This window comes from Cebidichthys violaceus, unplaced genomic scaffold, assembly GCF_023349555.1.
Source record: "Cebidichthys violaceus isolate CVI_PGR_0920_01 unplaced genomic scaffold, fCebVio1.0.p SCAF_24, whole genome shotgun sequence".
NCBI classification, from domain to species: domain Eukaryota; kingdom Metazoa; phylum Chordata; class Actinopteri; order Perciformes; family Stichaeidae; genus Cebidichthys; species Cebidichthys violaceus.
The window spans coordinates 2,677,099-2,690,480 of record NW_027176417.1 but is presented as its reverse complement, the minus strand read 5'-3'; the positions used below and the strand labels follow the sequence as shown (position 1 = coordinate 2,690,480).

The window sequence follows — 13,382 nt, the reverse complement described above, 5'->3', positions numbered from 1 at the left end:
GCATGAGACGTCTGCTGCAGGTGTTAAGCAGCAGATGCACAACATGGCCACTGGAGGTCCTGCTCTCCTCAGATATACTGCGGAAGAGTTGATGCCGTTTGAGAAATCAGGGAGTGAAATGCGGCAGCAGGAACCTCGGCGCAGTTCGGTCGTAGTTTCGTCTCTGCAGCATGGATTCTCCTGCTCCACTCTCACGTTACCTGTAGCGCAGACAGCACCTCGAGCACCGGGAGCTCACTTTGTCTTTCACCTGTCAGCCGGTAAGTTCCGTCTTTTACTATGAAAGATTCCCAATTTTTAGTTGCAACAATATTGAGCCGGAGTTTAAATGTAAGAAGTTGTTTCTTTCTTAATCCATGAATTTCAACACACCTTAATTAGTTTGTCTAGCTTTTTTTATGGTGACACTTTTCAGGACTTGACTGTGAAGATACGGATGTGTTAAAACTTATTTCATACAAAATATTTAACTTCTTTTAGAGTTGTATTTTTTCCCCATATGATGAACTCATATACCTCTTTTACATCATTAACATACATCAGAAAAAATCAATCACTGAATTAACTATAACTTTGCCACAAAGTTTTACTTGTGGCACCCTTTTTTATAAACATTTCTATTTCCATTTTGGGTTGAATTGTCATAAAACCTGTCAGGAGACACATCCTCAAAATTGGCTTGATCATGTGAAATAATAATAATCTGTTCAAGAAATCTCACATAACATCTGTCCTCTGGGACTGAACCAGCTGCTCTGCACATCTGGATGTATAGGGCCAACGTTTAGGATCCAGGTTGCCAGTCTGGTTTCAGTCCCTCTCTCGGTGAACATTATATATTCAGCTCTACTCAATGTCACACTTCCTACCTTCCTTCGGCTGTATCTGCTTGACTTTCACTGACTATCTGGAGATGACTTGAGATTTGCAGTGAGACATCAGTGGCGTTTTTTTGTAGTGGAAACGTGATTTAACTGTTGCCCAACAGGAGCGTGCTGCATGCTTGAAGCCAGATGGTTGGCACCGTAAATGAGAACATGACGCCCATAAAGCTCTGAGGTCTGGACCTGCTCTGTCTTGTGGTTTTTAGGCGGTTTGGTTGAGTCTGATCAAAGGCCAGTTGATCCCTGCTGTTTCCACCTTTGCAGGATATAAAGAAGTGATCTGAGAGTAGAATTATGACGTTTATTTTATTGTCTTCTACACACAATGTGATGTTTAAAGCCAAACAGCAGCTGCTCTCGGCTGGTGTCTGCAACCCCCCCCCCCCCCCCCCCCCCCCCCCCCACACACACACACACACACACACACACACACACACACACACGGCCACTGTAATTTCTTTGAGGCAGCATTTCAGGTATGGATTTTGAAATCTCGCAGTCGCCGCTGTCTAGACATCAAAGTGTGGCAGCTTGCTTTGCTGCCGGATGATTGTGGGTTAACCGGACAGAGTGTGCATGCTGTGGATCATCATGTAAAACCTCCAGGTGATGTTTCATGAGTCATCAGCTGTTGTTGTTGATGCTGACACATTGTATTTCCATGGTAGCCAATGTCTCAAAGCTGCAGAAAGGTTCATTCCCTTCCAGGGAGTGTAATCAGTGATGATGCTGAGAGGATGCTGTCATTGCTAATGTCATCCTCTGGCTTCATGTTTCCCATTACAGTAGACAGTAAGATGCAGCTACGACTGTTCTGACCAGCAGCAGCTCAAACAAGTCACGACACTGGACAGCTGACGGAGGTACATCTGCATCACATCCTCTGCATTCACACTTGTGTCATTGCTAATGTTTTCACTTTGCGTGTCGCCACAGGTTAGTTGTGGTTGTGGTTTGGGCTGTTTTTAGCTCTCTGACAGTGTTTGTGTTTTGCAGCTTCGGCCTGGATGTGATTCTGGCTCAGCGTGTGAGTTGTGAGTAACCCAGCCTCAGTGTGCGATGTGTGGACCTGCCTTGTCCCTGTGTCTGGTGCTGTGGATGGTGGGAATGGGAGTTCCTGGGACGCAAGGTACGTTCTGCATCCATTTAGTGCTGTTTGGTTTGAGAGAGAAAGATCTAACTCTAGTGAGTTTGGTACTGAGTTCTCTTGGCAGTGATGGCAACTATAACTAAATACATTTACTTCAGATCTTACTTATTGTTTTCATTTTCTGCTACTTTATACTTCTACGGCACTACATTTTAGAAAGTACTTTTTACTCCCCTATGTCTATCTGAGAGGCATTTTACTAGATGTTACATTAAAAGAACATTTTCAAACTTAAAATTGAAATGTCATATGGTCTCTGAACTCAGGTCAGGTCACGGCTCCTGCCAGTCTGAGGGCAGAGGTAGGTCGGTCGCTGCTGCTCGGCTGCAACGTCACCACGGAAAAGGGCGCAAGCGTCCGGCAAGTGCGCTGGCTCAACAGGCACAAGAAGGTCCTGCTGGCGTACCAGCCCAGCGTGCCGGTGCTCGTCAGCCATCAGGAACCCGACGTGCAGCTAACCGCCTCCCACAACGACGCCAGCTACATCACCATCAAGACGGTGCGGCCTGATGACGAGGGCTGCTACCAATGCATCTTTGATGTTTACCCCACGGGCCCGCTGGAAGCCACCACGTGCATCAGCGTCACTGGTCAGTTCAATCTCAAATTTACTTCCAGAGGTTCCAGTTGTGTCAAGAATCTACTTAATCAGAGTTGGCTCCTCACGTCTGTTATCTTAAAGAACAAGTTATCTTCAATAAACATCTTTTAGTGCTGCAGCTCACACTCAACTTCTGAAACTTTTTAGGGTCACAGAGGGTGTTTGTTTGTCTCACTAGACCCCTTATGAGACAGGAAGTAGTAAGCTTGGGTTTGAACTAGCAGACCAGCAGAGGGGGGAGAGCCCACCCACCCAGCTAGCCTTGACACTTCCTGTTGTTGCTAAAAAAATGTGCACACACATTTTTAATGACCACAGAGTCCTCCTGTTGCACACAAGCAGAAGTGCTGTAAAGTTTTTATTGTACAATTTGAGGCCAGCAGAAATCCACATACATCCAGTCATCTTCCTTTTCCTGATATTAAGATTAACAACAGGAGCGTTGTCTTTGTCCTAGGCAAAGTGCGCCTGGAGGGCAACAAGACGGCCGTGAGCGGGAAGCCGGCCACCCTCTCCTGCTGGTACAACCTCCCCGAGAGGGTGCAACAGGTGCTGTGGAGGAAGACGGCGGAGCAGGGAGACACCACCACCGTGGCCTCCTTCACCAAGCGGGGCCACCAGAAGACAGAGGAGCAGTACAGGGGTCGGGTTAGCTTGAGCCAGACCCTGGGCGACACCCAACTGACCATCCGGGCGGTCAGGACGGAGGACGAGGCGTGCTACACCTGCGAGTTCCACACATACCCAGACGGCACCAGGAGAGACACCGCCTGCCTGTTTGTTTACGGTGAGCACCTGTGCACTGTCCTGAACGTAATGCTGTATGCAAGGTAGGTGTTTGGGGAAGTATTTAAAGGTGGTGAATTCTATATTCAGAGTATTAATATAGCAGCAATCAACTATTATCTATGTAAAGGCGGTTACTGCAAATAACGCTTTTACGAGTCCCCCCACGGTTTCCCCTCAGGTAAACACCGTTAGCTCTGTCAGCACTGCTGTCAGCACTGCTGTCATTGTTTGCACTGTTAGCTGAGAGCTGCCGGCTCAGCTGCCGCCATGTTGAGAGTCGTTGAGAGGCAATCGAAATGCTCCCAATCTCATATATAGCCCCCTTAAAGTAGATCCGGATCCTTTATTTAGATCCTTTAATTAGACTTGGACATGTAAAATCGGCGGAATGCCCCTTCAGCCTTATCAGGTGATGCCATCACATTATCATGTTTCATGGAGCTATTTTGGAACTTATGACTAATGTTCGATATTTCCAGACATTGTTCCAAATAATCAGATGACGATAAGATGTTTTTCGTTTGTTCCACCACTCCTTGCTGTCATTTAAATGCCATGGGAAGTTTTAAAGAAACAGTTATGTCTGAATACGAACACTGAACACCTTCGGGATTATTTGCCTAAGGATCTTGAGGCGTAATGTACTGGAAATATACTGTAAGCTGAGAGGAAATGTATGTGTGTGTGTGTGTGTGTGTGTGTGTGTGTGTGTGCGTGCATCCCAGCCATAGCTCAGGAAAGGGAAGGAAGCTCTGTGGATAAACAAACCCTGAGGTGAGAGTTTCTTCGTGTGGGTCATTCAACTACTGTTTTGGTTACGGCGCTTCGCGACCCTCGCCAACACTCAGCCTCGTCCTCTTTCTCCTCTCAAAGAGGTATAAACCACAACGTTAAAAAGAAGAACACAACCTTTCTGACTTTTAGAAGTCGTCAGCAAACGTTCCAGGACTGTGAGTGGCTGTTGATCTTCCTCCGTGTGTGTGTGTTTTTTGGGGTGATAATGTTGACAGAGGGAGGGTGTCACTGAGGGGAAAGGGGTGATTAATTAGGGAGAAAGCCCAGGGGATGAGTGGCTCACTGTTTCCCCAGACACAAGGCCTCAGTGTATGTGTGTGTGTGTGTGTGTGTGTGTGTGTGTGTCATTTTCTCCTCACTCTGCTAAACAAGCTTTGTCTCAACTGACAGAAGATCCAGACGCACAAACACAACCACACAGAGTTAGTAAAAGCTGCTTAGTCTCTGTTTTCTGGCGGCCCGTCGGAGGACAACTTGTGTTCTTGTGTCCTGGGGGGGCGGGGGGGGGATTAACAGGCGACTTGCTCTGTCTCTCCATCTCTGCTTTCTGTTGTCTGTGATTGGCAAGCTCGGACAAAATACAAATAGGCTGCCATTATCAACCAGCCACTGAACACCATCTTTCTCTCACCAGTTTTACCCAAACCAGAGGTGAGTCACGTGACCTTGTCCTCGGGGGTCACTGAGGCAAACTGCACCGCCCGGTCCCGACCTGCAGCGGAGATCATGTGGAACATCGGCGGGGACAACCAAACACTTGGACCGCCCTTTTTATCCGCCTACGACCAGGGCGACGGCACGACGGTCGTGACGAGCACGCTGTCCTTCCAATCAGCGCTGCTCAGTGAGCTGTCCGTCAAGTGCATCGTGCACCACCCGGGTTTGGAGAAACCCCTGACAGTAACCCTCAACACAAACGGTGAGGAGCTCGTAGATCCTGTACGAAGGAGTCCAATTCATCTTTTCTCTGATGTCTCACATCAAAAAAGCAGCATAAGAAACAGTCCGAAAGTAAATCTACGTACCGCGTGTCTCAAAATGTGTAGGAACCAGTTATATTCAACATTCTTGGGTGCTGAGGTGAGGCACAAAGAGGCCTTTTGTTTTCCACATGTGTGTATTCTCAGCTATTCTGGTCTCGGGTAATTATGGCCGCTTTGATGGGGTTCTGAATCCTGTAACGTCGCAGCATACGAGAAGAATTATTTTTCACATAAGAAAGTCGTTATTCCGGTACCAAAGCACCTAACAACTTGTTTAGTCCAGATGTCATAAAGCATAAACCGTGATTTAACTATAAGTGTGTGTGTGTGTGTGTGTGTGTGTGTGTGTGTGTGTGTGTGTGTGTGTGTGTTTGCAGTGGGTCCAGCCATGGTCATCCTCCTCTCAGTGTGCGGTGTGGTAGCGGTCCTCATCCTCTGTCTCTGTGTGTGTTTCTGCAAGTGCTTCATCTGTACTGACGGTGAGTCCCGACTCCGCAGCTTCACCTCCCACATTCACTCATGAATGACTTGACAAAATGTATTAACAGTTTCTGTCCACATTTGTTGGAGTGCCATTTAATTACAATTTGATTTAATCCACCTGAAACAGGAAACAGTACCCGGTGAAATACCGAGTGTTTGCAGCAGCGGCGGGCAACAAGGTCATGCCTGTTCTCTAGTGGTTTTCCAAAGGCATTCTGGGAAGTGCACAGGGTTGTTGCAAAAGAGTAAATTACAACATGTCATCAAAAATGACTGTAACTCCTGTTATGAGAAGGTGGATGTTTTCTTTTAAGGCTGCCAGCAGCTCAGGAAAACGTGGGCGAAGAAAGTGAAAAAGAGGCACTTTGAGTAAATCCTAAACTGCTTCAGAATTCAGCAGGAAGCTGAGGTTGTTGTGGGAAGTTCTCAGGACCGACTGTAACTGTAAAAACCGGCTGAGCATTTTGAGTCTTTTCCATGAGCTTTTCTTCTTCACAGGATCTCTATCGTGGGACAAAAACACTGCGGAAATGCAGCGCATTGTTTGTCTTGTGGCCAAGTTTTGAGAGCCTCTTGTCGTTGCAGTGATTATGATGAAGTATTTCTAAACATCGAGAGCATGGTGGAAAATTGAACAGCTAAAAACAGAGCTAAAAGGAGGACTTCTATTCATCAGGTGGACGCAAACACGACTCCAAATGAATTGCTGATGTTGACAACGTCAACAATAAATCAAGAGAGAAGTCATATTCTCATTCTAAACAATCAGACTCATTTTGCGACCAGAGAAGTTCACTTTTCACACCCGCAGGTTGCTGCCTGGTAGTACAGTACAGTACAGTCGTTTGGAGAGTGAACAGGAGCGTCATCAAACCATGAAATACGTCACATTGCTCTGAAAACACACATTTGAAAGGTCAACAGAGCTCTCAGGAGCTCTCCACACAGAGGTGGCATTGCTCACTCGTGTGTCATAAACACTCTCCTGGCTCCTGTTAACACCTTTCCCGCAATGCTCTCCGGGTGTCGTGGAAACAGTGTGGTGCCAGCGTAATGTGGCGTGTGGACCACAGCCCATTTCCCCTTTATCTTAAATTTTTCTGCCCGCCGAGGAGAGGCAGGGAAAGCCGAAGTTATCGCGGCACTGACAGAAGCCTTGGCTGACGTTGGCGCTTCTGCCGGCCAAACAAAAGTCGTAAGGGAAGAAAAACAAAAGTGGGAGCTGACGTGTCGAGGTCAGCGCGGTCCCACGGATAATCTCGATTTGGCAATGCACTTGTGAGCAAACCAGAGTCATAAAAGAAATCCCAACTAATATAGTTTATATTTTTGTCATAACTGCGTGGACCCTTAAAAAGTTTCTTCTAGAGCAATTCATTTCCCAAAAAGATTTATGAGTTTCCTTTTCCCTCTCAGCTCCTCCTCGTCTTTGTTTTCTTGTGCGATTAGAAAGAAGAGGGCTCATACGCCCATTTTCCTGATGTCTCAGAGATGGAAACACGCCGACGCGTCGCTTTATATCCTACTTTATTCGTCACCTCCCAATGTCAATCTCCAAATTCCACATTCGCCCGCAACAAAGGCCTCAATCGCGCTGTTGACTTGAGAGTGTTTGTGTTTTTCTCACGTCCCAAATGTTTCAGACGGTGAGGGACACTCTTGTCATCTTAAATACTGTATTTGCATGTGATTGATGGTTTTGTGTTGAACCAGAGCTTGCTCAAGCATCTGTGGGATATCTTGAATAGATGGCAGCTGGGTCACTGCAAAAATAGATTTTCTCAGGGAAAAAAAAAAAAGCTTCCGTTTGCTTGAGACTTTCCACATTGCTTGAAAGTCTTCCCTCATTTTCAACTCCGTGGATCCTGAGCGGAATACCAAGTGGTTGTGCTGATTGTCGTGAGTTAGCAGCCAGAAGAAAAGACCCTCTTTCTTTTAATCCTTTGGACTGTGGGGGAAGGCAGACACTAGAGGCCTGGAGGAGGGAGCAGTGACAAGGAGGAACACAGCTCAAAGTTGAGATCCTGCCCAGTTGATAACAACACTCGACTGTACAGACACACGCCTGCTGTCTTCCCAGCCTCGGCTTGGCTGGTGTGTGCCGGGAAACACAGGCTTTTACTGTGATGTGATTCAGATTTCAGTTTCAGGGAGGAGAGCTGTGACGCCTCGGTCCTTATTTGGAGCAGACCTCATTCATTTTATCATATCTGTTTCTTAAATGGCATCAAACTGACAGAGAGCACGCCTCTGATCTAGAAGAAATAGATCTCAAAGAAATAGTCCCGATGAAAACGTTTTTAAGCCCCTGAAGTATTTTTCTGAAACATTAAGTATTTGCAAGAAAACCAGCAACAATCAGAGTAAAAGAGAGTGAAGAATCTGTTACATATTCAAAAACTACGACGGCATATTAGGGCCTTTGTTGGTAAAAGATAAATTAATAAATACAGAGCCGGGTAAGAGGGTTGGTTTTCAGAATCTCAGAAAGATTAAAGATGTAAATTTACAAGAAAAAACACTGAAATTTGTCATTTGTCAGTACTTTAATTTTGTACTGCAGTTGGTGGCAAATATTGGGACGAAATACTGTAAAACAAAAAACTCTCTGCATGACATACACCAGAGAATGCTTTTGTTGTAACGTGGGTGAACTGACCCCTTTAAGACATCACAGAGATACGGTCCATTTAAAGTGTGGTGGAGATGTTCCGCTGCAGAGAAACCCACTGTGGACGGCCTGAAAAGTTGTGATGTCTGCGGCCCAAGTTCAACCGCGAGCCGGCCACAAATAGGCTTTTGTGGTTTCCCTCTGAATCAGTGGGCGTAATTCGGCCTTCAATCACGGCTGGGAAATAGGGCCGAGGTTCTTCCAGTAAAATGCTGCTCGCCTATTTGTGTTTCCATGTTTTTTGCGGTGTGGCCGGGCGTGAGATGTACAGACTATAAGGTGCAGTGGTGGCACAGCTACAAGAACAAGGGAGTTAACCTCAGATAAGATGCGTTTATTCATGAAAGCCAATGTTTTCAGTGGCACCTTTTTAATCTGTAGCACCACAGGAAGCACGGGGGAGCGACCGCATCCGGCCATGAGGGCAGAACTCAACTGAACACCGATTGCTCCTCAGAGATTGTAGGAAAACACGCCGACACGCACCTTGTGTGTTAACAGGATGCCAGTGACACCTGCTGCTCGCACTGCACTTTCTTTTTCAGTCGCATGTTGTGGCCTCTGCAGCGTTTGATTGGTTTTCCAGGTCCTCTGCCACACACTTAACTTGCCACTCTCGCTCTAATTGGCTTTTTTTTTTCGGCCACATGTGTCGATTCAGCTTCCAGGCTGAGTGGGCCACCGCGAAATAACTCGCACTGCTGCCACATGCACACTGAGGAGTGGCAGGCCGTTAATCACGGCGGAGGAATTCCTGCAGTGTTTCATTATTTTAGTGCATGTGGTCTTTTTTGGATGTGAGCGGGGATACAGGCGTGTATGTGCTCGCTTATTTTTGCATTCCTGTGTGGGATTTATATCACCGAAATGCAACCTCTGCCCATGACATGTTTGCCTCTGAGAAACTCTCATTCTTCTCTTGGAGCTGCAGACACAACATTGATTTCCTGCCTTAATGCCGGCCATAAAACTTTGCCCCAACTTCCACCTCATATACTGTGATGAATAACAGTAGCCGACTGTAATTATTATTAATTATTTTTTTCTTAACTTGTTGGCGCTGTAATCTTCATTGTCACAAATCAAAAATAGGATTTATGGCCTGTCCTGTTCGCTTTTAGCTGCAGAAATCTTAAAATCTTTTTAAGATTTATGTCTAATTATGATTAAGAGTTGGAGAACATGATACCTTCTGTTCTATTATTATAAATGTCACCGCTCAACCTTTTACCGGTGGAATCTCAAGGGGTGCTCTGTCAGGAAAAGGGTGTCACGGCCCGACAGGACATCCAGGCTGCTGAGGAAGGATTTGTGTTGATTAATGAAACGCTGTGGAAAGTTTCTGACCAACTAACAAGTGTGTCTTTTCTCTCTTTTCTCTCCACCCAGACTGATTTGGAGGCCCGACGTCATCGCTGCTTTGATGAAGGCCCGGCGGCGCTCTGAGCCTGACCTCGCTGCTCAGCACCGTGCCCTCCAGCTCGGCGAGCAGAGGAAGGGAACAGAGCTCCTTTACAGAACTGAGCCAACGCTGCTGGTTCTGCTTCCACGAGCTGGGAAGATCCTGCAAGTGCAGAAACATTTCTTTTGACATTTACAACGTAAACAGAACTAAAACCACGTTATTTAATGCTACATGTTACACTTACAGTATAAAGTGTAGTGATGGAGGAAATGTTGCAGTGTGTGTGTGTGTGTGTGTGTGAGATTAATTCTCAGATGTGATAAGTTACATATATATTTTTTATATTGTTTGATATGTTTAGCATGAGAAGAGTTTTTTGACTATGTTGCATAGCTTAAATCAACTGAAGTACATCTAAATTTAAATAAACCAATCATTTGTTAGCGAGGAATTGATTAGTTCCCATTCAAAAACAGCAAAAACGTTGCCTTAAAAAATACGTTTTCTCTATTAATTTAAAGCTCCTTGAAACATTGTTTGATGAGACAATAGTTTTTTTTCAGCCACGTTCTTGGTCATTGCTGCCTGATTGCTGTGGGCCGCCAAACTGCCCACCACAGAGTGCTACATCACCCAATGAGTGGTTGTCAGTGACACAGACATTTTTATAAACTACTGTAGAAAAGAACGACGATTAAAAGGACTCGCAAGTTACAGGAAAGGAGGCTAAAATCTGACTTTTAGTGAAGCAGCCCTGGTGTGACTCAGACTGAAAGGATTCATTTTAGTGGGAGATAATGAAATGTTTGTTATTTATAGCCGCTGTGTTGTGCGGGACAGAGAAGGGTGGTTGACTTGTAACCTTCGCTCGGTGGTTAACACCGCCCAAACAATGAACCCTGCAGCCGTGAATCACTGTTTGAGTGAGACGGAGTGTGTGTGCAAAGACATTCGGAGTGTGTGTGTGTGTGTGTGTGTGTGTGTGTGTGTGTGTGTGTGTGTGTGTTGTGAAATTGTTGTACAGTATTTCATGAATTACAGAGCCGCACTGTAGGAAACACTAGTGTTAGAATCTAACTTTTTATTTGGGAAAATATTAATGTAGGCCTACATGGGCTGTGTACAGCATAGTCAAGTTTGTTGAAAATATTATTTTAATCTCATTTATCAGGAAAAGATATTTTCTACTAACAATTAAACACAGTTGTTGGATGTTTTTTCAGTAATTATCTGTATATAAAGAGGATTGTAAGGATTAAATGTTAATAAATGCCTACATTGAAGTAAAAACTCTTCTTTCTTTCTTTCTTTCAGTGATAATAATAACCACATCTTCAGTATTCACCTTTTTTAATATCTGTAAGACTTGATAACAAGTTTACTGTTCTGGTGCTGAGAAACATATGAAGTTTAAATTGGATCAGAAGTAAAACCAGAGACTTCATCTGCTTTTGCTTCACTGCTTTTTAAATGAACTCTTTTGGAGATATTGATTAGAAATAATCAAATGTTTTTTTCCTTTTGAATAATTCCTCACATTTCTAGCTGATCTCTCTTCTTAAGACATTGTTGGGTTGTGATGTATGAAGACTGTGGGTGGTACATACACCAACATGTTTCACAAAAGGAAACTCATTTCCTTCGCAGCCCACTCCAGTGACTTTACTATTTCACTCTCAGACCTTGTGAGTTACACACCGGCGTCTTCATGCCTTTTCCAAAATGATCTATGACTAATGTCAATATTTAAAGCTTGAAATATCCCCAAATTAAGTGAGTCTCAGGCGCAAACAATCATCTGAAAAACACATTGCGAAGTAATTGTTGGCATGAGATTAAAGCACTTCATGAGTTCAACCTCTAGTTCACAGGACGCAATCGCTTTTATTGTTCCTGATTTGATCTTAATGCTTTTGAAAGTTAAACACATTCAAATACTTTTGCATTTAATTCCCCACAACTCAAAAAGAAACACAAGAATCCATATACAATACACAAGATTGCTGAAGTTTATTACTCTGACTTTTCATCATCAGGACAAATTTTATAAACTAGAAATATTCCGTTGTTTTTAATATGTATGTTTTTGTAATGTTTATTGAACAATGATTTAAGTCATCGCTTGACTTTTCATCCTGTTTTGGAAATGAACTCTGAATTGAAACATTGTAACGTTTTCCTCAAACATCTTGGATATTTTTTTCCTGCTTACAGTTTCCACAAACCTCACAAAGACAGGAAAGGGAAAGTAGTTCCTTTGTTACTTGGAGGCACTGGACATATTTATTTTATTTTTGATTAAAAGCAAATAATTGGACTATTAATAAAAACAGAGGGGGGTTATCTGGAGGAAACTGCTAACCTTGAGTGGACTTCACAATAAAATCCTTTTGTTTTGGTCCCTCTGTGATTTTATGGAGTCACACTGGTCAGAAATATGAATATGAAGTATTTGGCTGGTTCCCTTTTGAGTTCAGAATCCAGAGTTTTACTCTTACACCACTAGATGGTGGCCATGTTTGATTTGCTTTAAAGTGAGTTTTCAAGTTGTCCCATCCAGCATTAATTTAATTTCTCCACTTCCACTCGCCTTAAATAACACAATGAAGAACCTAGCGCAGCCGTTAAGACGTAGACGTTTTTTTATACCTCCTTGTTTGTAACTCTAAAGGGGCAACGAGTCTCTCTACCCGCATGTGTCACTTCATGGGTGGTGGGCGATACAGTTTGTTGGGTGGGGTGTTTGTGTGCAAGTGTGTGTGGGTGTGTGTGCCTGTGCCAGATTGTGCGAGCAATGTACGTCTGCTTTTAGCACTTTTAAAACCACACATGCCACAGGCCACGTCGCTCCTCGAGCGTCATGCAGCCCTGCACTCGTACGGCAGACTCCCCACTGTCACTGCTGCACTCTCCACTCATTTGACGGATCAGTTTAGAAGTGTGTTGTGGTGAACTCTCCTTCGACACGGCCTCTGAATGATAAAAGTCGACAAAACATTATCGGGCAATCTATGTCGTGACGGTTTTTGTTGCCGCGAAAATCACACCAAATCAGGAGGCTGCTCATTTAGTGTTGAATATATATAAATGTAACTTCATTGCATGCTACATTTCAAACGTATTATAAGAAGATAAAGCATCTGTCCACTCTTTAAAATGTTCTCTCTCTCAGAACTCTACTTCAAAATCATGTTTTTAATTTTTCCAGTAATGCTCGTGTTTCCATGTTTGTTCCTGTGCTCTCATTTTTATTTACATTCCACTATCTTTTGATATATTTGACAAATGATGTTTTCCTATTGCCTATAACAAGTATTTTGTTGTGTGAAACACTTCCTGACCTTAGAATCAAACTTCACACGAGGAGGCCCATGGAGAGTTTTGGTTCACTTGTCATTGACGCTGTAGCGGCTTTCAGTCTGAAGTGAAAGGTGCCGTTTCCTGGATTCAGAGTGGGAGTCGACCGTGTGATGAGCTGAACTACAACAATGAGAAGGTTTTTCCCCGGTCCGAGCGCACCGAACATGTGCTTTCAACATCTGTCCTTAAAAGGTGAGTCATACTGAAATGCGGAAGACGGTAATTTATTAGCACCTTGGACTAGTTTCGGTGTCAAAATCA

At 44.3% G+C, this 13,382-nt stretch overlaps 1 protein-coding gene across 1 annotated transcript; it reads left to right on the top strand.

Annotated features, from left to right (window-relative positions):
* Positions 1-58: 58 nt before the first annotated feature.
* Positions 59-11,045, top strand: sc:d189 (uncharacterized protein LOC100002334 homolog). Its single transcript, XM_068719706.1, has 8 exons — positions 59-260; positions 1,671-1,747; positions 1,881-2,013; positions 2,301-2,624; positions 3,093-3,422; positions 4,854-5,138; positions 5,580-5,681; positions 9,746-11,045. The coding sequence occupies exons 3-8, from the start codon at positions 1,944-1,946 to the stop codon at positions 9,748-9,750; spliced, it is 1,116 nt and encodes a 371-aa protein (XP_068575807.1). The 5' UTR covers positions 59-260; positions 1,671-1,747; positions 1,881-1,943; the 3' UTR covers positions 9,751-11,045.
* The last annotated feature ends 2,337 nt before the right edge of the window (positions 11,046-13,382 follow it).